We start from the raw sequence: 24,471 nt of genomic DNA, 5'->3' as shown, positions 1-24,471 counted from the left end.
CACAGAGGAGAGAAACAGGCATGTCAGGATCAACAGATGACTGTTCACATGCTATTGTCTAAAGGAAAATAGTAACAGTACCTTCCTGGAGAGTCTCCATTCTCATCAAAGAGGATCATATCTCCAGAAACCCCAGTAAAATTGGTTTTCATCAGGGAATCCAAAAGTTTCCGTCCATCGATTGGCTTCATTGCATCACAGAGGCCCGCATAGCCTGGACAGAGGGACATCTGCATGTTGTGGAGTCCATAGGCCATGGAATAGATAGCATTGATCACAAATCCCATTTTGGAATCCTGAACGTGATGTGTTCTCAGAGTCAGAGAACCTGTTAAGAAACAAATTATGAAAAAAACAAAAAAACGAAAAACAAAAAACAAACAAAAGAAATTATGGATTAACTATGAGATTTAATTCTACTCTAGCTCTCTCCATGGACTCTAAATAATTGGAAAATTTACAGGAATAATTTATCACAGTTAGAACCAGACTAAATGCAAAGATACAGGTGCCAGCATAGTGTGCTTACTAATTGTCTTCTTCTTCTTTTTTTTTTTTATTTTTATTTTTATTTTTTTTAAGATTTTATTTATTTATTTGACAGAGAGAAATCACAAGTAGACGGAGAGGCAGGCAGAGAGAGAGGAGGAAGCAGGCTCCCCGCTGAGCAGAGAGCCCGATGAGGGACTCGATCCCGGGACCCTGAGATCATGACCTGAGCCGAAGGCAGCGGCTTAACCCACTGAGCCACCCAGGCGCCCCTAATTGTCTTCTATTTCCAGGTTTCTCTCCCCTGAAAACCTTGAAAAATGACCTGAATTCCCAACAGTAACAAGGTTTACTTCCTCTATTACCAATCTCTGGAGATAGATGCAGGAGAACACTGTATTTCTGTACCAGAAAATTTATCCCAAGGACAGATTAATCTCCTTAGTACTCAACAATGATAACATATTTCTTTGGTTTAGAAATCCACAACAAATCTCCAGTTCCCAAATTACTAAGTTCTAGCTTAGCAAACACGATTTTCTACCACCTTGCCTCAACTTACCTGTTTGGATTTATCATGCACCACTTCCAACCTCAAAGCATATGCTCTCCCTAAACTAGCCTATTTGGAAATTCTAAAATATAATCTAACATTTATACTCCATTAATTAATTAATTATTGGAGGCTGATCTTAAGGAAAAGCTGTGTGATTGATGATCTAGGAACAAAAAGATGAAGCAGGTATGAATTCTGCACTTAAGAAGAAAGTTGTTCAATAATAGAGATAAATTATTTAACTCCAGGGAAAGGTCAAAGGTGATCAATCTGTAACACATGTGGAGGTAAAATCTGTGGAGGCCCAAAGAGGGAGAGACCCCTTCCAATGGAGGGCTCTTGGGAAAGTTTCATTAAAGAACTACCATTTGGTCTGGCTTACTGAGTCACTAAGTATGGAATGAGTGCCTATTACTTCTGACTGCTCAGAATGTGCTGGAGTGAGGGACATAATGTTGACCAAGATAAATCTAATTCTTGCCCTAGAGCCTAGACGGCACAGGAGCATCTAAGTGGGCCATTGCAGTGTGGTTTGATAAGTGCAGAGGAGGACTGAGTCAGGGGAGTACCAGAGCTCACTAGAACCAGAAGCTCACTGACGCTAGCTATTATGGCTGAGTATCAGTTGAGTGAAGAGTGGAGGGAAGAGTTTGCTTGAAGGTTCATAGATGAGATAGAGCATACTGTGCTTGGGAAACTTTAGGAAGGATGGCATGACCAGAACATGACATGGGAGATGCAAGAATGAGGAGAGCTAAAGGAGCAGAGGAGGGAAGGACTACTTAAACTACATTAAAATTGCTGCATTTTATCATCAGATCCTTGGGATCCTTTGAAGTTTTATCTAGCAAGGGGCGTGATCAGATTTCTATTTCAGGAAGACCAGTCTGACTATGGTGTGGAGAAAGATGGAAAGGGCTGTGGGAGTGGAGCCAGAAAGACCCATAAAGAGGAGAGCCATGATCTGCATGATAGCTGAAGGTGGCCTGGCCTAGGGGAAGGCCATGATTATGAGCACTAGGGTCTAGGAGGCAGAATCTACTGCAAGACCTGGTGAGCAAAGAATGGGAAAGATTGAGACATGTAAAAACATGGTAAAAAGGTCAAAGGAACACCCGAGATAAACACAGACCTTGTCATTTGGGGAAAAGTTTTTGTAAGAGAGAGAAAAAAGGAATTTTCCAAAGTAGCATGGTTCTTCATAACTTTTCAAACTGTAGAAGCATATTATGCCCTTCTTCTTTGCTGGCCCAAATGCTGATATTTTATTTCCCTGAGCAGAAAAACAGGTTAAACAGCATGGCTCATCCTGATACAAGTTTTAGATGGGGAATCCTGTTTCCATAAAAGAACTAGACATTGGACCCAGGCTACTTCTCACTATTCTTAAAATTCCCTTCTCTACACAGACAGTTTTCATACTTCCACATTTCCCCTCCTGCCAATGGAAGAAACTCTGTACTCTAGGTACTAAGTCAAATAGTTCAGGGCCACTTTTTGCTCCTCTTTCCTTCAGACCTTCTCAACTTTTATTTGATCTATCTTTAAAATATATGTAGAATTAAAGTACTTCACATCAATCTACTTCTATCAGATTTAAGAAACATCATCTCCTGTCTGGATTACAGGGAACAGTCTTTGACTGGTCTCTTTTTTACTTTTGCCTATCCTCCCCTACTCTAGTCACTTTTCAACACAAAAGCCAGAACTCTTTCCTTAAAATGTAGATCAGATCATGACACTCTTCTGATCAAACTTTCCAGTGGCTTATTTATTACTGAAAGTAAAAGCGACAGTCCTTGCAATGACTTTCAAAGACATACAGGAACCAGACTCATGGTGCTCTATCCCTCATCCATCTGATTGCATTTCCTAACACTCTACATTTAAATGAATCCTCTCTAGCCATACTAACCTCCTTCCCAATCCTCAGCTGTTCAGGGATGCCCTACTTCTGGGTCCTGTACTTGCTGTTCCTTCTACCCAGAATGCTCTGCCACAGAGATCTGCAGAAGCTGTTTCCTCCTCAGTGCAGGTATTTGCTCAAATATCATCCTCTCTGTGACACCTTCTGGGGACATCCTGTCTAAATCTCATCTTCACCTGGTCCCCTCCACACACACATACTCCCTACCTCCTTTCTCAGCAATATTTTCCTCCTTACCACCATTAAAATCCTACATGCTTGTCTTTTTATTGTCTGTCTCATTACCCACTGAAATATAAACTTCGTTGAGGCCAGGGATTTTATTCCCACTTTTGTTCATAACTCAGAGCCTAGACCAGTGTCTAGCACATAGTGGGTCCCCAATATATATCTGTTCAATGAATAAAAGAACTGTCCCTTATAACTAGATTATCCCTTCTATTTTCTCTTCCTTCTTGACCCCGTAACACTTATTCTATCCATTTTCAAAGGTTCCAAGAACATTTCCTTCATGAGGAACACCATGATTGCAGGTACCACAATTAATCTTGCCTTTCCAAACCCCCTGTCACTTTCTCTATATCTCTCTCAGTCACCCTGCCCACCATACTATAGAAATGTGGGCATACTTAAGGGAGGGAGAATTTGAAAAATCCATTCCCCAAGTCAGTCCATTCCCTACCTTCCTCTAACTCCCTAAATGGATGTGTGTTACTCACACATCACTTCAGCCTCCCAACCCACTATCAGAGGTCAGGAAAGATTGCTTCTCCAGCTACTGGATAGATGGTGGTTTGACTCTCATTACCTTACTTTTTTCTCTTATGAGCAGAGAAGGGAGATGTAGCCATAAATTCTTGCTTTATGTCTTCCTAGCTCTGTGAATTGCACAAATTACTTAAATTCTCTAATATTCTGTTTCATCACCTGTTAAATGGTGATAACTCGTAAATACTTCACACAGCACCAGGCACAAGGTAGATGCTTCAAAAATAGTCACTGTACCAAAATGTAAATCATAACGACCTTTAGCCACTGTGTTGTGTGGTCAAGACTTTGGAGAATGAAAGCAAGCCAAAGGTCTCGCCTGATAGGATGTGCAGTAGAGCTCTTAGGCAGTCCTCTTTCAGGTTCCGTCCTGATTTTTCTTTATGCCTTGTCTGTGATAGACAACAACTATCACAAAGGCAACATTTGAGCCTTATTCATTTGTAAATCAAATCCTGGTGCTTAGGGCATGGTTACTGCACTGTTTGTTGAATTGAATGGAGCAAGAATGAAAATTTGCATTTTTGTTTGGCACTTCTCAAAATAAATTTTGCATATATCAGTGACGTGCATCGATACTGTATTCATACTGCAGAGATAAAGATGCTGAGGTATACACAGTTTCAGTACATTTTTCAAGGTTATGCAAATAACATCAGAAGTAGACAAGAATTCTAACACCAAGACTGGTGCCCTTTTTGCTATACTATATCACTTTCGCTAGAAGTAATCTCTGTACAATATTACTGTAATTTTCTAATTAAGAGATAAAGTGAGGGAAAACAAACCCACAACAAGATTGGATCTTTCCTGGAAAGTGCGATGTTTCTGTTCCCTCGAGTAATGCCCACTAGTGTTGCCTAAACGCTGGGCCCAGGGATATATAAAGGGGCTGACCAAAAGGAAGGGCTCAAAACGAAAGGGCACAATGGTTGTGCCCAGCCTGTTGAGTCATTTGTTGTTACTGGGCATCTGGAAACAATTGGCCTATTTGGGCAGCTTTTGATTCTTGCTGAAGTCCCTGGTAACTGTTTTCCCTTGTCATTTGAAATACCAAAAGACAGCAAATTCAAAAACACACAAAGCCTGCCAGAAGACAACTAATGTAAATTTAACCTTTGTAATTTCTCCTTAAGTCATTTTGATACATGAATTTTTAAAGAAAAACATCTTAATCTGTTTTAGCATTCTGGATGCAACAGGGGGTCAATTAATAGAAATTCAAGTTTAAATTCTGCCTACACCACTTCACCTGGGTACCAGCCTTTTTCCTCCATTAGAAGCAGCAGCTCAAGGCTCAGTTATCACCTTTTGGTACCTGAGAGAGCTCCAGTGCAATGTGTGACAACAAAATAAGTACTTTGAAAATGCTTTAATTTCATAAAACTCAATGAGCTTTAGGATTCTTTCCATGATAGATGAAGAAATTAAGGAAATCAAGATGCTTGTTAACAGCTGGCAAGCCTAACTTCTTTGTGCAGGGGGTAGTGGTAGCTGTATTTGAAAGCAATTAATGCAATAGACTCAGTATTTGTATGTGTAGGGGGGATACTTGGTTAATTATGAATTCTTTTGCCTCTCATCTCTTCAGGCTTTGAGCTCTGTCTGTATATACCTGCTCCCTACACACATACATCTGAAGGAGGTGAACCTGCAAGATATCTTACTTTGTGTTAGAGATGCATATGCCAACTACTAGGAACAGCAGAGCATAGAGGATTTAGAGTACAGATTCTGAAACAAGGCAGCAGGTTAGGATCAGAGCTCTGCCCACTACTTACTAGCTGTGTGACTTTGGCTTAGGTCATGAACCTCTCTGTGCCCGGAAAAAAAAAGTGTTTTTGTTTTTTTAAAAAATATTTTATTTATTTATTTGACAGAGACAGTGAGAGAGGGAACACAAGCAGGCGGAGTGGGAGAGGAAGAAGCAGGCTTCCTATTGAGCAGGGGGCCTGTTGCAGGGCTTGATCCCTGGACCCTGGGATCATGACCTGTGCCGAAGGTAGATGTTTAACAACTGAGTCACCCAGGTGCCCCCTAAAAATGGGTTTAATAATCCTATCTAATTAAAATATTTATAAACGTATTAAATGAGTTCGTATTTAGAAAGCACTTGATAAAATGATTTATGTTGCTTGGTCCCTGATCCAAGTTCTGTTACAAATGATCAGGTTTGTTTTTTCACATTCAAAATATAAAGATCTGGAAGAAGTGGAGGGGAGAGGCATTTGCTGGAGCAAGTATGTCTAGTGTGTTTTTGAAGAATAAAAGCAAGGCCAAAACAGGTAGTAAGGGGAAGAGAAGCAGGATAGGCGCTAAGGGAGCTAGGTAGGATCTGTATGATATAGGACTTTGGGGTGTTTCCTATCAGAAAAATATCATGATCTTTTCATCTTAAAAATTTTATTTTGAGGGGGTGCCTGGGTGGCTCAGTGGGTTAAGCCTCTGCTTTCGGCTTGGATCATGATCTCTAGGTCTTGAGATGGAGGCCTGCATCGGGTTCTCTGCTCAGTAGGGAGCCTGCTTCCCCCTCTCTCTGCCTACCTCTCTGCCTACTTGTGATCTCTCTCTGTCAAATAAATAAATAAATAAAATCTCTAAAAATTTTTTTACTTTGAGGATGGAAGATGGAATAAGAGTGGGAAAACCTAAGGAGTATGGAAACAGCATCTAAGAGAAATGGTGCCTTAGTATAGAATAGGATTCTAAGTATATTTAGGAAGCAGGGAGAATAGGATGTGTTCGTTGGTTGGATGTGAGCTACCAAAGAAAAAGAATAGTCAAGGGTTTGTCCAGGTTTTCATTTTAAGCAGCCAGATGGATCAGAGTGCCTTTGAGGTGTGAGAAATAGGGCGGTAGGGATGGGGAATCCAAATGCTGTCAGGGGGAGTTGAACAGGGAGGAGTCAGTGGCCAGTGTGACAGACCCTGCTGGCTTAGATGAGGGCGACAGCAATAGAGATGGCGAGAAGGGTTCAGATTCAGGGCACATTTTGAAAACTGATATGAGTTTCACTTTGAGAACGGATATGAGCAGTTGACAGATTGGATCTATCTCATTCATTGGACTCCTTCTTGAGTTCCTGGGGCTGCACTATTTTACTAGCTGCATAGTGTTTCCTTATGTGGATATAGCATGATTTATTTTTTATTAGTCCCAGAATTAATTACATAATTTCTTGCTTGTGTTATTACAATAGCCTCCTAACAGGTCTTACTGCCTCCCAGCTTGCTCTGCTGGAATCTCCGTATTCCCAGTGTAGAAAACATAAAAAGTGGCCTTTCTAAAGCACAAAACTGATTTTGTTAGTCTCCTTTTAAAACCACTACACCCTAAATACTTTGTCCTGACTTTTAAGACCCATCTGTTCTCTTGATTTACCCTTCAATTTGGATCCATGATCATACACCAGGTATTTGGAACTTCTTGTAGCCACATAATAAACTCTTCTCCCTTGTATCTGGGCCTCTGTGCCTTCCACTCCATATATCTGGAGCTTACTTTTCTGCAGATTTTCTACTTTTTAATTTGTGTAGGTCTAAGTCTCATCTCCACTTAGAAATTGGTCAAGACCCTCCTCCAGTATGGAGTTAAAGATTTGCTCTGCTCTTCCATAGCAGTGATGCTGGCATTTATCACACACTGAACTCCCAAATACACAAATTGCCTATTTACCTGTACCTCTCTACTCTAGACTTAAGGCTCTGCTTTGTTTTCTTGTAGCACTGGTAGTGACCTCTGGCCGGTTTCTAGTACACTCTGGGCTCCCCAATGACAAAGATTCTGTGTCATTCACACAGGTAGCCCTTGTGCCAAGCACAGTACCTGACACATAAATGACACCATTAATAGATGTTAAGTACATGAATGAGGCCTGATGAATGACAAGATATCTCATGGGCTGTCACCAACGTCCAGGTCTGGACTTTAGATCTAGTGGACTAAGCAATCATTTCTTTGGAGAAGAGCACTCAACAAAACCAATATTGCCAGCTGACAATAAGATTTACCAGGTGGAACAGGCAATCCCCTCAAGCAATCTCATGGGTTTTCCCCATCTCATAAAACTACATGAGAAAAATTCTGGCCCAGTCAAGATGGAGTAAGTCCTCTCCATCCTGGTTCTCCTACTGAGCGCAGCTAAAAGCCTGAGGCAGAAGGAGTGGAGCAGCTTTCAGAGGATTCTGAAAAGCAAATGGTAAAAGCTGGGTTGGGGAAGGAAACCAGAATTTAAAGCACCACTGAAACATGCATAGGATTCTTGGATCCTTTCCCTCCTGTATTTCCAGGCTCAGCTGCAAAGATGGCCCAAAACATGGAACTGTGCACTAGTTTGAGGCATGGGCAGAAAGAGCTCCAAGAGAAGTCTGAAGTGTGGAAAAGGGCCCCTCATAAGTCAGAAAGAGTGGGGAAATTCCATTTTTGTTTGTTTTCCTGTGTGAGCCTCAGGGTAGCCCTGCAAGGGTGTTGGTGACAAAGGCCAACAGTGGCTCAGCAGGCTGACCCTCTTGGGGTGTGAGCCCTCCTCTATGTCCAAAGGAACCGTGTCCCAAGAGTACAGGCAAATGCTATTTTCCTTTCTCTGGACTCTCCGCATGTGGCTCCCATGGCAGATCAGCCAAAGGAACAGGAGGTAAGAGACTGAGGTAGAGACTAAGGCCTTAGATTTCTACCCACCTATCCAGGATAGGATGGGAGAGGGTTAAAATTGTCAGGGAGACTGGGGAGTGGGGAGAGACTGGTGTAGAATTGCTGGTCTCTACAGCCAGACTGAACTGGGGTTGGGGGGGTACTCAGGACAATGATCCTACAAAGTTGCATACGAACTCCTGGGGTCCCACCTGATTTGGACAGCCATAGATTTGACCCTAATTAGCTGACCAAAGTTCAGAGACGTGACCTATGGGGTAGGACACTGCCTGGGTTCAAGACTGACCACTCGGTGAGGCACGTGAGCAATAAACTCTGAGAAAGCACTGCAGAGGCTTTGAAACTGGGCTGAAGGTGGAACCACAGCCCACAGAAGGTGGGTTCCGACTTACAGCCAGATGCTAACCAGGCTGATTTCTGGTAATCAACATTCTCTAGAAGATAACATTATATATGAAATGTCCAGATTCATGGGATGATACCTGGACTATGGGACTGTCTGTGATCACTTGCAAGAGCTGTAAGGGTCCCAACCACCTTTTACTGATCTTTTGTCTACACTTTCAAACTCTCTACTCTCTGTTGGTTGACGCTACCTCTCCTCAGATGTCTTAAGAGAACTTGGAGCTCTATGCAATTCCTTTGTTCTGGCTGCTTACGCCTTAGAGAGAAATTTCAGTTCTTAGTTAATTTATTTATTGACTCATTGAGAGATTAACTAAGTTATTGATTAAACAGATATTTATTGAGTCCATACTGTATGTCAGACCCTGTGATGGATGCTGGTGATACAAACATGGGTAACAGCATCTCTGTCCTCAGAAACATTCAACAGGTAACATATGGGTTCAGATAGACGTTTGTGGGGGACCAAAGAGTGTCCCTTATCTGGGAAATGTTAAGGTCTGGAGTGCACATAGTAAAACAGCTCATTTTATTTAGACTTCTTTTCACATCCAAAAAGCAGTCGGAAAGAGAGGGCATGTTAATTACTTGGCATGTTGAGGCATGAAAGAACTGGACTCTATTCAACAGTATTTACTTTGTTCGAGGATTATTTCTTAGGGTTTACTCTGGGCCAACCCAATGTGGGCATGAGAATTCGTGCCAACCTAAACTGGCCAGCTGCTCTCAGGCTGGATCCACCTCACAACAGGCTGGAGAGAAGAAATGGAAGCAAGGGAAGAAAGGTGGTTCCCTTTTTTTTTCTCTTCTCAAAACTGGATCTCAGATTTAGAATGCTTAATATTCAATCCTAATTTTACTATTGTTTAATCAAATGAGAAGACTCCAAAAGGATTAACCAAACTGAAATCCTCCGGTATATGGTAACAATTTAATTTTACAGTGCTCAAAACATGTTCTGTAATTCATCTGGGGAATCAGAATATTGAAACTTAGCAGCTTCTAAACAAAGGGAAATCAGACTGTCTTCACAATGCAGAATCAGAAAAGATTCAGAGACTTTAGGAAGCATCTAATCTAGAAGGGACAGAGAGGAAGCCCTTTGGATGAACTGGCCTTTAGATATGTTTTGTTTGGCTAAATGAGATTTTGTAGAAATTTTACAGGAGAATCAGCTTAGTAGACTCTCTTGAAAAAGAAAACTAGAAAATGTCACAATACTGGCTTCACATTCTCACATGGTAAATGCTTCTCCCTTCTTTATCATCTCTTTGGCCCCTTTGCTCCTCTGATCTTCAGAACTCCTGATTTGGTCCAGTAAAATCATTTTATAAATGAAGAAATAAGGCCAAAGGAGGGGAAACGATTTCCCCAAAGGCACATCTTTGGTTATGGCAGCTGGCCCTAGACCTCTTGTGCTTAAACTTTTGGACTAGTGCTATTTTCATAGGGGAGGCAAAGGAAACCATGATTTAAAATTCTTTTTAGCAAACTAACTCATGACCATAGAGTAATGAAACTGACAACATTTACTTAAATTTTTTTTTTAATCCCAAGTCAACTCTTTGCATTAGTCCTAAAACTACATACTGAAATACTTTTGAATTGTCCTCATTATTTCTTTCTACCCACCAGCAGGGGAAGGATAGTAGAGAGAAGGAAGATGTAAGGGAAGGGATTCAAGTATTTTCTAGGAAGAAGATTATATATCTGGAAGATGTCACTTAATAACATACTGTAACATTGCAAGGAAAAAGAAATAGTAGGGAAACAAGTTCTCCCTAACGTCATTTATTTTCTGAATCCACTCACTCCTTATGCATATGGTAAATGGATTCCAGTTATACTCAGTACTCAGTGGCTGACATAATCATTTGCTTTCACTGTGACATAAGGGCAGAACAGCCCCCAAGCCAGAATTAATCTTTTGCTTTAACGTGCTCCCACAGAAATGTGTGTATACCTCTATTAAAACACGTAATACTTTCTGCCATGCATTAGCATTCTGCCATGCATTACCTATGTGCTTGTCTGTGCCCATCACAGAGTATTAGCAGCATGGCTAAAACTGTCTTGTTCACACTGTATGCTCCACAGTTTCTAATGCTGGGGCATAGAGTGTGCAAACCATTCCTTCATTTAACATTTACTCAAAAACTATTTTGTGCAAAAAGTCTCAAAACAGACCATGAGATTCAGAGATTAGTTCATACAAGGCAATGGGTTCTATGCAGATGGGGCCCACATCGGTCTTGCTTTCCAGCACCAAGAACAGTGTTTGTAATGTTGTCAGGGATGGTGGGTCTCATCAGTGATGGAAGAATACGAATGGACCTTTTGTATGGAACTTACTATAGGGTGGACCAGACAGAAACATGTATGTTCTAATGAAGATGAAGCTGGCTTCTTGGGAGCAGAGGTTAACATTAATAAAATAAAGGACAGGTTAAGTGATCTGGTGCTTGAATCAGAGATTAGTGATACCAGGATGGAAAGAAAGAGTCTGTGAAAGGCCCGGATTGACCTCTGACATCACATAACTCATTCACACTTTCTCTTAACACTGCCTTTTCTGTGCCAGGAAGCCTGGTGACACTGACACCGAGAGCCATTTCCATACACCGGTAGAGACACAAATTTCCAATACCTGTTGGGACTCCAGTTTATAACTGTGCCCGAAATTCAGGCAGTTGACCTCTAAATGTTCATATTGAAATGCAGATGAACACAGCAGCTGCAGAAGGAAGACATGTCTTCAGGGAGCTACAGAAATTCAACAGGGATTGCACACTTCTATGTGCAGAACACCAAATTTTAAATTTAAATGATTCACTGTGAACAGCCGGTTGGCAGCCCTCTGATGGATGTGTTATTTCAGATAGTGTATCTCTTTCATTCACATTACAGTATTTTGAGGAACTTCCATATGGTGTGTAAATGAAGGAAGACTTCCAAAGGGATATGAAAGCTGGTGGTTATATTATTTAAAAGAGTACATGGCAAAGAGCCATGGCATTACATTCTCCTTACTATACTAAGACCAGATTCCTGGGCTGGAGCTTCCCACTTGGCCCTACCTGTCTATCCATCTTTGATGCCACCATTCTCTTCCATTTGAACTGTTTCACAATATTTCCTAAAGATGTGGCACTCTTATCTCTATCTACTGAGCTTCTGATCACATTTGAAAACACAGTTTAATGATATCTCCACTGTGAAGCCTTTCTAGAGTTTCCCAGTACAGTTGAATAATTCCTTTTTTCAGGACTTCCCCACTTGGAAAACAAGTCAAATAATACCTTCTTGTCGAGTTGTGAGACAGTACATATTGACATCGTGACCCCGTAATAGCTACCAAATACTTGGAAGCATTTGGTTGGTGGTATTGCCTATCTGGTACAATTTACAAGAAGTCACCAGATTATTCAAAGGTATTTATAAAATTAGTGTTCCCCATCTTTGAAAATTTGAAAATTACTATACTTTTGAATCTGCAAAATGTTCCAGAGTTTATACTTCTGAAAGTAAGAGATGCTAAGAATTCAAATTTCATTAAGCCTTTTATGTCTAATTAAAAATAACAAACATGCTAAATGGAAACGCCATCTCCTATAATAAGCATGGTGATGGAAATGAAATAGAAAATTGAATAAAATGAATTATAGTTTAGCATACAAACCTGTATATAAGCAAAATGCACAGGTCACAAATTGTCCATGTGAAAGATTAATTATCCTGTCTAATACTAGATATTTGATTAGAATGGAAAGATTTGATAGATATTGGGCCATATTTATCAGAAACTATGAAGCTTCCTCTGTGAGTGTGCCATTTACTAGCACTTGCTTCTTCATTATAGATATTGCATTAAAACCTCATTTATGCCACTTTCAACCATGACAATGATTATTTTCTATAAACCATTTTATTTTGAAATAATTTCAAAAATAGGCATTAATGGAAAAGAGACGGGAAAAGAAAGTATCCTACAGATGCTGGATACCACTAGGTGTTTTATCTTCATTATCTCATTTAATCCTCACAGTAGACATATGAGCTAAAAACATTATTTTCTGTTTTTGTTTGGTTAAGAAACTTTGGACTCGGAGACTAAAATGCCCAATGACATAGAGCTAAAATGTAGTAAGATGGATTTCAGACTCAGTTCAGTCTGGGGCTATTAGATGGACTTTTTTATACCAGTATCTCCCTTAATTTTTATGAACATAAGAAAGCCACTTTTGTAAATGCCATCTTCTTTCCCTTGAAAATGAGACTCACCATCCCTATTATCTTTGGAGGGCTAAGACTTAAGGAGAAATGAGCATGTATATGTAAAAGTTTCAATCAGTAGTAATGAGTCATATTGGGAAATTATAGAATTCTAATTTAGCTATTACAAAAGCCCTGTGGGTAGACATTATAATTAGCTGCATTTTTATACAAGGAAACTGAGGTTCATTTATGTTAAACAACTTTTCTAAGGACAAACAGATTGAAAACATCAAAGTGTATAATTTCAGAAAGTAAAATTCTGGTATGCCAGAAATTAGGAAATTCCTGCCTCAAGGACATGTATTAATTAGAAATATATTCCTAATTATATTACTATGTGCTTAGTCTAAAGAATGATAATAATAATTATGACATATAAAAGATTAAAATATAAAAATAAAGCAAGTTTATGTATCCAAAATTTGGACTGAGTCTATATATATTATATAAAAGTGTAGAGGAGAAAAAGGGAAGAAAAATACAAAGTTATCAAATGCCTACATGTGTCAGTTTCTAGGTTTTTAAAAGAATATACATTTTTGACACTTTCCTCTCACTTCTTCATCCTCTAAAGTACCCATATCCAAGTCCTCTTGAGTCACCTCCAGTTTCCATTAGTGTGTTTATATCTCTACCATCACAAATTATTCCAAATGACCATAACCCCTCACTTTTGCTATCATAGTTACCTTGCAACCAACTTAGCTTTATCCACACTGGCCACCAATCAGTTTGTTCTCCATATACATAAGAAAATGTTTTTGAAAAACAAATATGATGATGTCATCATATTGTCTTCCTTGATTCATCTCACTCATAAAAACTTCACCTTACACCAGTTAGAATGGCCAAAATTAGCAAGACAGGAAACAACATGTGTTGGAGAGGATGTGGAGAAAGGGGAACCCTCTTACACTGTTGGTGGGAATGCAAGTTGGTGCAGCCTCTTTGGAGAACAGTGTGGAGATTCCTCAAGAAATTAAAAATAGAACTTCCATATGACCCTGCCATTGCACTCCTGGGTATTTACCCCAAAGATATAGATGTAGTGAAAAGAAGGGCCATCTGTACCCCAATGTTTATAAAAGCAATGGCCACGGTCACCAGACTGTGGAAAAAACCAAGATGCCCTTCAACGGATGAATGGATAAGGAAGATGTGGTCCATATACACTACTGAGTATTATGCCTCCATCAGAAAGGACGAATACCCAACTTTTGTAGCAACATGGACGGGACTGGAAGAGATTCTGCTGAGTGAAATAAGTCAAGCAGAGAGAGTCAATTATCATATGGTTTCACTTATTTGTGGAGCATAACAAAAAGCATGGAGGACATGGGGAGTTAGAGAGAAGGGGGTTGGGGTAAATTGGAAGGGGAGGTGAATCATGAGAGAGTATGGACTCTGAAAAACAATCTGAGGGGTTTGAAGTGGCGGGGGCGTGGGAGGTCGGGGTACCAGGTGGTGGGTATTATAGAGGGCACGGATTGCATGGAGCACTGGGTGTGGTGAAAAAATAATGATACTGTTATGCTGAAAATAAATAAATAAAAAACTTTGAATGAATTCCCATTGTCTTAAGATAAAAATAAATATGTTGCTCATATTCTGCCTACCTTTCCAGGCTCATCTAAGGTGACTAACCTAAGATGAATCCCAATATTTATTAGATTTCTATGGTATATAAGATGCAACAACTATAATTGAAAATAGTTGCTAGGTACCCTGTTGCACGGTTGGTGGGAATGCAAACTGGTGCAGCCACTGTGGAAAACAGTATGGAGGTTCTCCAAAAACTAAGAATAGAACTACCCTATGACCCAGTAATTCTACTACTGGATATTTACCCAAAGAATACAAAAACACAAGTTTGAAAAGACATATGCACCCCTGTGTTTATTGAAACATTATTTCAATAACCAAATAATGGAAATAGCCCTCCGTAGGACTATTACTGAAGCATCCCTCAAGATGTGGTATGAATATAGAGAGAACAGAACATTACACAGCCATAAAAAAGAATGAAATCTTGCAATTTGCTATGATATGGGTGGAACTAGAGAGTATAATACTAAGCAAAATGTCAGTCAGAGAAAGACAGAAAGCATATGATTTCACTCATATGTGGTACTTAAGAAACAAAACCGATGAACAAAGAAAAAAAGAGACAAACCAAAACACAGACTCTTACCTATAGAGAACAAACTGGCAAGTTACTGGAGGGGAAGTGGGTGGGGGGATGGGTAAAAGAGGTGAAGGGGATTAAGAGTACAGTTATCATGAGGAGCACTGAGTAATGTACCAAATTGTTGAATCACTATATTGTATACTTTAAACTAATATAACACTGTGTGTTAACTACCCTGGAATTAAAATTAAAAAAAAAAAAAAAAAAAAAGGAGAACATAGCTAAGTGGAATGAGAAACGGAAAGTGACCAAAAAAGAAACAAAGGAAAAAGCAAATGGTGAAGCACTGTTAGTATCTGGACTGAACACTGTTTCAAATACTCTTGCAGTGTGTTAACATAGAGAACCATGGAAGGGAATACTCTAAGAAACCAGCCCCTGGAATACTAAGTGTTTTATCTCCTAGGCTTCCTCCCAACTTTATGTCATCTTTCCACCAGGCAGATACATACCCTCAGAGTCCCAGATACCACACACCATAGGCCCTTCCCAGTGAACTCATATTTAATGCCATGTGTTGAAGACAAAACCCAGTAACATAGAGACCATGAAGCTAAATCTCCTTGAGACAACTCAGGGCAACACTGATATTTCCTGTTTTCCATCATTCTGCAAAATTCCAAACTGCGTTCAACAGTGGCTTAATGTTATCAGCTAGCTAACTACTTACTAATTATTCGAGTTCTAATTCTTCTATTACTTTTTAAATAATTATTGGTTTGGTTCTACCTAGTGTGCTACAGATCTTTTTTGCATTTATAGAAGGCAGCACAGTATAATAAAAATGACATAATTTTAGAGCGTTGGATTCAAATTTCAGCTCTTTGTCGATGATGTGTCTGACCTGGGCAAGCCAGTAAGCCTTGTAGCCTTAGTTTGTTCATCTGTAAAATATCAACAACAGTAATAATTTCTGAGGGCCAAGGCAGAGCAAGTGAATGAAAAAATAAGAGGAAACTATTTTATAATTACTACAAATTAATATTATTATTTTATAATCTATAGATGTGAGAGCAAGCTATACCAGTTCTCCAAAGAAATATGTGAGTTTTCCAAAGAAATGTATCTGCCTGGTGGAAAGATGACACAAAGTTGGGAGGAAGCCTAGGAGATAAAACACTTAGTATCCCAGGCTGGTTTCTTAGAGTATTCCCTTCCATGGTTCTCTATGTTAAGCATGATATCTGTAGAGAGGCAAATCAAAATTGAAACATTTTTGTCATTTGAGAAGAATCCCTGCTTCTTAGGTTTAATCATTGCTGGAGGTCAAGGTGGGACCTGCCCTTGGGTATATTAACTGTGGACCACCTATAGATATTTCTGTCCTGGGTCCAAAATACTCCTCTTTCCCTGCTCTGTCTCTAGGGCGAATCCATTTTTTTTTTTTTTAAAAGATTAGAGTAGAAAATGATGGAGTTAAAAAATTAAATGATTCACAAAGACGTTTTAAACTGTATACAATTTCTTGTCTAAAAAGAGTATTTTCTAAACTCTTAAAAAGGATAAAGATAAGTTACTGCTTAAATACACAGTTCATCTTACCATTGTGAATATACATTGATTTCATTATAACCTAGACTTCGATCTCTCTTTTTTTTTAAAGATTTTATTTATTTATTTGACAGAGATAGATCATAAGTAGGCAGAGAGGCAGGCAGAGATGGGGGGGAAGCAGGCTCCCTGCTGAGCAGAGAGCCCAATGTGGGACTTGATCCCAGGACCCTGAGATCATGACCTGAGCCGAAGGCAGTGGCTTAACCCACTGAGCCGCCCAGGTGCCCCAACTTCGATCTTTTTAATTCATGGTCTCACCAACTCAGCACAAAGCTCAGAGCTGCATGCTAGGGGAAAACTATGGTCTTTAATAAATATGCAATGTACATTCCTTTCTTTATTTAAAAAGAATTTCTTGAGTACCAACTATAGTCAGGGCTGTTCTAGCCAGGGTTTTCTATAAACATTTATTAAGTCCTGACTGTATTCAACAAGCTATACAATTGCTCATGGGCAGCAGAGAAGTTGTGTACGCGCACATGAGTTAGCTTATTTGGAACTGTACAGCATGAGGTTTGAGACCGCTTTGCTATTTACTAGCTGTGTGATCTTGGGCAAGTCACTTAACCTCACTAAGCATTTTTCTTCCATTGTTTTATAAAAGGACTCTAAGCATAGCCCTCTCATGAGATTGATGGAAGCATAACATGAGATCATGCTGGGCAAGTGTGGGTAAGAATAAAGCCTAGCGGGGCGCCTGGGTGGCTCAGTGGGTTAAAGCCTCTGCCTTCGGCTCAGGTCATGATCCCAGTGTCCTGGGATCGAGCCCCACATCGGGCTGTCTGCTCCACAGAGAGCCTGCTTCCTCCTCTCTCTCTCTCTGCCTGCCTCTCTGCCTACTTGTGATCTCTGTCTGTCAAATAAATAAATAAAATCTTTAAAAAAAAAAAAAAGAATAAAGCCTAGCAAGCAAGTAATTGCCAGTCAAATGTTAATTATGATAACAATGATGGTAATGAGACCCTTATAGTATTCCCAGTTGTTGAATCAATTTGTCATAATCATCATTATTTGGCCTCAGAATCCAAATCCCCTTCCCAATTTTGATGAACTCCTCATTATACCGGGATTCTGGTATGCTTTATAAAGCTCCTTTCATTAGGGAAGTTGAAAGAGCCTTAGTCCATGGCATTCTCTGGGCCCTGGTTACCAAGTAGTGGGAATGTAAACTCAGGCTCAGTAAGTTTAAGCTTCCTCCCAGGAACCTGGAGAAAGTGAAGTAAAGCAAAAGGATAGCTGGTATTGATTCATAATGAAGTGAGCAGTGGAGGTCAAATGCAGTTAGACTCCAGCCAAACTGTTAAAATAGGTGCTTCTTGTTTTGCAGCCTTAGGGAGCTGGTCCAAGTTTTCAAACTTGGCCCTCCAGCAACCATTAGATCCTGAGAGGCCTCAATATTTTTCCAAATCCTAGTATTTATTTATATTTATATTTATTAATTTTACCTTCAAGAGCCAAACATTGGCTTCCAGTGATTACAACCAAAACCTCTGACATGAGTCAAACTGTTTGCAAAGCAACCTGTTATCAGCGGGACAACTACTCACTAATTATGTGAATTCCAACTCTCTGTTAATTTTTATAATAATTACTGGTTTGGCTCTACCCAGTATTCCATGGGTTTATATGGGTGCCTACAGTCAAACAGAGGCAAATTATTTAATTTTAAGATTGAAGGAGAGCTATGGACCAAAACATTGCCGGAGTTAAATTGTTAAACAAAGAACGCAAACATCAAATTTGGTTCCCTACTCCTATTTTCTCTTGTTGGGGAGAGCAGATGCTTTGTACCCCGGAATCAGCTTTCATAAGAAGAACAGTCTCCAACTGGCTGTGACTTTATGAACAAGCTGATGCAGTTTAGAGAAAAAGAATCACCAGGTCAATTTTCTTCCGTTGGTGTGTCTTATTGCAGATGGAGCCTTAATTAAATATTACCTGAAAGCACAGAGGGAAACCCTCTGGTCCTTGCCTATTTCTTTCCCTCCTCCAAAGAAACTGAGAAACGTGAGAGGAAGGGAAAATGACAACAGAGAAACTGGAATAAGAAGCTGAAAATTTCAGGCGTCAAGGGAACTCCTACTAAAGACAACTTGCCATGTGCTACTGAAATAGTCTGATTCAATACCAGTTTTGTTTTCTAACTCTTCCATGTGATGACTGGTAACAGCTGATTATCCAGGATTTTTAAAAACACCCCCCCCACTTTGAAGTAATTTACTATATGGCAGATAAGGTCTTCTAGAACCATAAACACTCTTAAATATTGTTTTAATATTTTGCTAGAATTTCCACATGCAGCATATGACAGTTTAGCAGAATGTGGAAAACATTTTGACCTGGAACATCCCTGGAAGCAAGAGTTTGCATGTAGTTTACAGATGCACAAACCAAACCTCTTGTGTTGTTCTCTACTGCGGCCTATGGGGGTTTGTGATTTTGAATTGTATTTTTCATACACTGTTATTTTCAGCTGAACTCTTTCTTAGAATAGCATTCTTTTTATTTGTTCTGCAGTGTTGGGACTCTTAGCTCCGTAATGTTGCTAGAGAAAAAATATGGTGTGAAGGAAAAATACTGAAAATGATAGGATTAACTGAATTTTAGTAAAGGCCAGAGACTGTGTGCCATGGACTCAAATATGTCCTCTCAAAAGTCCCAAATGTCCACATGATATTTGGAATAAGGCCTTTGGGAGCTAGGTCCTTTGTAGGATATTTGGGATAGGGCCTATGAGAACGTAAGTGTAGAACCCTCATGATGACATTAAGGTCCTTACAAGAAGAGACACCAGAGAGCTTGCTCTCTTTCTCTTTACCATGTGAAGAGGCACCTGGGTGCAAACCAGGAAGAAGAGGTTCTCACCAGAACCTGATCATACCAGCACCCTGATCTTGAGCTGGCAACTTCCAGAACTGTGAGAAAAGAACTGTGAGAAAATAAATTTCTGCTACTTAGACATCTTAGTCTACAGTATTTTGTTATGGTAGCCTCAGCTGACTAAGACACCATGTTAAGTGCTTTATAGGTCCTATCCCATCTTCTTCTCTGTAAGATCTCTAGTAGGTAGGCATTTAACATCATCCAAATTTATATCTGGAGAAAGTGAGGAAAGAGAGTTTAAGCAACTTGTCCAGTAGCCCAGAGATATAAAGTGGCAGAACCAGTATATAAATCTAACCTGTTGAATGCCAAAGCTGATCCGTAACCACTCTACCTTGATGTCTCCAGTGTGTACAAATCTTTATGTAAACTTGCTACTCATCAGCCAATTTGATAACATCTGTCATATTTATTTATTTGTGAGTTTATATCCTATTTCCCTGTAGAACATTTTTAGGTTGAATGGTCTGTGCTCTTTCTGCCATTACTGTCTGAATGATGGGCACTAAAGACAACTGTCAATGGCCTCTAGCCTTAAGTTCTCTATGCTTATATCTAGCCTTCTGGTCTTGAATTTACTGTAATTTTATATCAGGACTTCCTCATTACCACGGCATGTCAATAAGCTGTCAGCCCCACTTCTACTCGTCCCTGCATCTGTGTAACTTCAAACATGAAATATTTTAAGGGAAACTTGTTTTCTTTTCCTAATCAATCCTCTTTTTCTATTTTACCCAATTCTCTATTAATAAATTTTCTCAGTCACCTATAATTGAAGTCTTGAAATTACCCTTGACTCCTTCCTTTTCCTAAGCCCCACAGAGGGTCACCAAGTTTGTATCACTCTCCTGTCATCCAACAGTAGCTGTTGTGACATCCTCAAATTCCCAGTGGATTAAAACAATTAAAGCTTATTTCATGCTCACTTCCAATATTAACCCTTCCGTTATCCCACAAACTCCCAAGGATACTGTCAGATTAAACTTTTTAAATATGATTTTTTATTATATCATTTTATTGCTAAAAAAACTTCCAAAAATAAAAATGAAAAAAAAAAAAGAAAAATATTCAAATCATGGCCTAGCATGCGCGATCTTTAGGAAATATTTCCCCACTTTCATTGACAGTCAGTCTGTTACCACATATGACACTTCCACTCCAGTTGAACAAGGTCACCCCCCGTCACCTGAAGAGGCCTTGTATTTCTCAACTCCGTTCTTCAGCTTCCCTAGGCTTCAGTGCTTAGAATCAGACTCTCCCTCTCAATTCAAATGCCAGCTATATCATTAAGCTCTCGCCTCCCCAGACACAAGCAATCTCTATCTTTCTAATGCCTAAAGCTCATAAGGCCTATTTCACTAATTTTCTACTTAACAGGTATAATGTTATATTAAAAGTATCCCCAGCTGAATTATAAGATACCCGAGGGAAGAGGTCAACCACTAACTAATTTTTGCATCCTCTCTTACAACGTTTGAACTAGCCCAAGATCTTATTTAATTGATGTTGAAAAAATGATAATTTGATAAAGAATATATAATAAAAATTTATATAAATGCCCTGAAGTTGCATCAATACTTTATTTCTTGAAAAGAAATCATGGGCCACTTAGGTCATAGTATCAGCTCTGATAGTCCCAAAGCTTTGAGGTAATCTGCAAGATTTTTCAAAAATAACAGCTCAATATCTTAGATATATTTCAGAGGTTGAATTGAGAGGGTCAGTGGGAATCAACAGTAACAGATGGAATTTTTTCCCCCTGGGGGTGTAGCTTTTTTTTAAAAATTAAATTAAATTTTTCTTTCAGTGTTCCAAAATTCATTGTTTATGCGCCACACCCAGTGCTACAGAGGGAGCTTTTAATTCTTGTAGTCACTTTGGAGTCAAGTAACATTTAAACACCACGACAAGAATCAGGAACCACTGTCCATCAGCAGCAGTAGCTGGTTGTATTAAGATAATTAAGGTTATATCAAGGCAATCAGGGTAATTGACAGTAACTTCTGTGACAACTCTTGAATATCTAATCATGTAATTAATACAATGGGCTTATTCTTGTTCATATCACAGTCTGATAGAGATGGTGAAGCTGTCCTGAGTCTTCCAAGTGACTTGGAACCAAGCTCTTTCTGTCCCATTAATTGTGAACTGGAATGCTGTCATTGTCCATAAACAAGTAGAAGCCCTGTTCATAAGGGACTCTTCTACTCCTTCTTGCATGACTTTCCCATTTACTCAGGCTCATCTCTTTGCTTGACCTTTCCTCTCTACTTACCTACACCAAGGCCAAGCCATCCCTTCCAGTGATCCCTGAATACCCTGACTTGCACTGATTTCTCCTATCCATAGACCTCCATGATTCTTGTTAGTGGAGTTACACATTCCAGCGGTGCTTTAAGCCTGAGCGACTCTGTGGCAGAGTGGGTCGCCTGGGGACTGTGGAGTCAGACTGACTGCAGAGACTTGCAGTGTAACTTGTCCGGGCGGAAGTAGTGAACCTCTCCAAGCTTTAGCTTCTATTGAACATGATAGTTGTACTACTGTTACCCAACAGAATGATAGGAAGAATAAGTGATAAAACTGTACTTGAGTCTCTCTTCCACAGTGCCTGGCATATGGAAGCAGTCAATAAATAAAGGTTCCCTCTGCTTTACTTCCACTAGTTAAAAATACCCACTGCTTCCACTGCTTCTGCCTGGATCTCAGCCATCATCTCTCATTTTATTACTGCAATAGCCTTCTAATTATCTCCCTGCTTTCTTCTCTGCCCACACTTACCATCTATTCTTAACATGACAGCCAAAGCGATCTTTAAACAAAACCAAACCAATAAAAAGCCAGTTCAAGTCCTTCCTTTGCCCCAATCCTTTAATGGTTTCATGTTTCACTTGAGTAAAAGCCAAGGTCAATGCTATGCCAACAAAGCTTACAAGATCTCCCCTCTCTATTACCTATTTGCCATCATCTCTTCCTAGTTTCCTCCAATTAACTCTACTCCAGCCACACCTGCTTTCCAACTCTTGCCCCTCTCTGGACTTTTTACCTGTAGTTTCCCACTGCTGTGGTCATCTTCCCTCCCATCCACCTGCATTACTCCCTCATCTCCGCCTGGGGTTTATAGAAAATCACTCTCTTAGGAAGGTTGTCTCTGCATGCTCCCTAACATTCCAAATCCTGCTTCCCTACTTTCTTTTTCTCCTAGCAATTATCACCATCTAATGTAATACATAATTTACTTATCTATTTTGTTTTAATTTGTCTTTCCCTAATAAGAATGCAATCTCCGTGAAGGCAGGAAATTTAGTTTACTGTTAGAGCTCTAGCACCTAAAAAAAAAAAAAAAAAGGATCTGCACATAGTAGGCATTCAGTTAAGTATTTTCTGAAGAGATAAAGTATTCAGTTTTAATAGAATATCTTTTATTCTTTTGTGTTGTATCCTAAAGTCAAGTACCACATCATATGCTTCCCATGAATTCCACCCCAGTATTACCCAGTGCTGTAAGGGTACACCAATAATTTACCAATGTGAATTATCTTTTAATAGTCAAGCACTTTCACATCATTTTCTCAGTGATCATATCTTTGACAGAAGGCTCTCTTGTCACCTCAGTGCCACATCACAGCTGTGGGGGACAGTAGCTTCTTTATTTAGTAGCCATCTGGCCTGGGTGTCAGTTCTCTACAATTTTTAAAGGTTGTGACACTGGCAATTACTGAAATGTCAAAACACTAGGCCATCCATGCAGGCTGTGACAACAACCATCCCACATAGTTACCATGGTGACATGGGTAAACTCATATATAGCATCTGACACTCTGACATAAAATTGAAGATAGCTCTATATATTGGCTCAAGGAATGGCCCCTGTTATAAAGCAGGTACACTAGACTAACACACCTACATTAATATGAAGAGTAAGGCCACCAAAACACAGAGGAAATGAGTGTGTGTGTGTGTGTGTGTGTTTCAATGTCATAGTCTAATAATATGCTTTTAATCATCTAGCCTGGAGATTATTGGAAAATATGTTTACTAATACCACCTGGTGCATTTCATATTCCTTTTCAGAATAATGTAATACAAATACTTTTAAAGCAAAACCCAAATTGGTAATTTGGTTAGCACAAAGTTTTAATACAACATTTCTAGAGATCTTTTTATAGGACTTCTACATGCATCATCTTATCTTCATAATGAGTCTAAAATAGAAATATTATCTAAATTGTATAAGTGACAAGGCAAGGCTAAGTAACCGGCCCACAGTTACAGAGTGAGTGAGTGGTGGAGCTGAACTTAATACAGTTTCCTGCCCACCACAAAGCTCTCCTGCCCACTGCACAGAGACTACTGAGCCATCTGAACAATTAGCACAGAAGGCTGCATGGGATGCTCAAAGGGGATGAGCTTCAGGATTAAAAAAAAAGAGAAAAAAAATCCTATATAATGAATTTCTGCTTGGTTATGGGCATCAAAATTAGAAGAGATAGAAGAGATCAAGAATTTGGTTATTTGCTAGAATTCTCTGAAGCTGAGAGTACGTCTGGCAATATATATTTATATATTTGCACTTGAAAACTTAAAGTATAATTGACATAGATTAAACTATATATATTGAAAGAGGATAATTTTATAAGTTTTCATATATTTATACTTTTGTGAAACCATTACGACAATCGAGATAATGAATGTATTAATCACTCAAGAGTTTCCTCATGGACCTTTTTAATCCCTCCCATTCCCAGGCAAACACTGATCTGCTGTCAGTGTAGATTG

The 24,471-nt window shown here is 39.4% G+C and overlaps 1 protein-coding gene across 3 annotated transcripts in view; it reads right to left on the bottom strand.

The window, feature by feature from the left end:
• The window catches only part of GRM5 (glutamate metabotropic receptor 5), a 543,151-nt gene that overhangs the window by 101,774 nt on the left and 416,906 nt on the right, over positions 1-24,471 (bottom strand). For all 3 annotated transcript variants that reach the window (XM_044258344.1, XM_044258343.1, XM_044258346.1), the window contains exon 5: positions 82-328. In XM_044258344.1, the coding sequence (XP_044114279.1) occupies positions 82-328 (247 nt within the window). The remainder of the gene's footprint in view (positions 1-81; positions 329-24,471) is intronic.

The sequence above is a fragment of the Neovison vison genome, chromosome 7 (genome assembly GCF_020171115.1).
Source record: "Neovison vison isolate M4711 chromosome 7, ASM_NN_V1, whole genome shotgun sequence".
In the NCBI taxonomy this organism is placed as follows: Eukaryota; Metazoa; Chordata; class Mammalia; order Carnivora; family Mustelidae; genus Neogale; species Neogale vison.
This window is presented reverse-complemented; position numbering and strand designations above follow the sequence as displayed.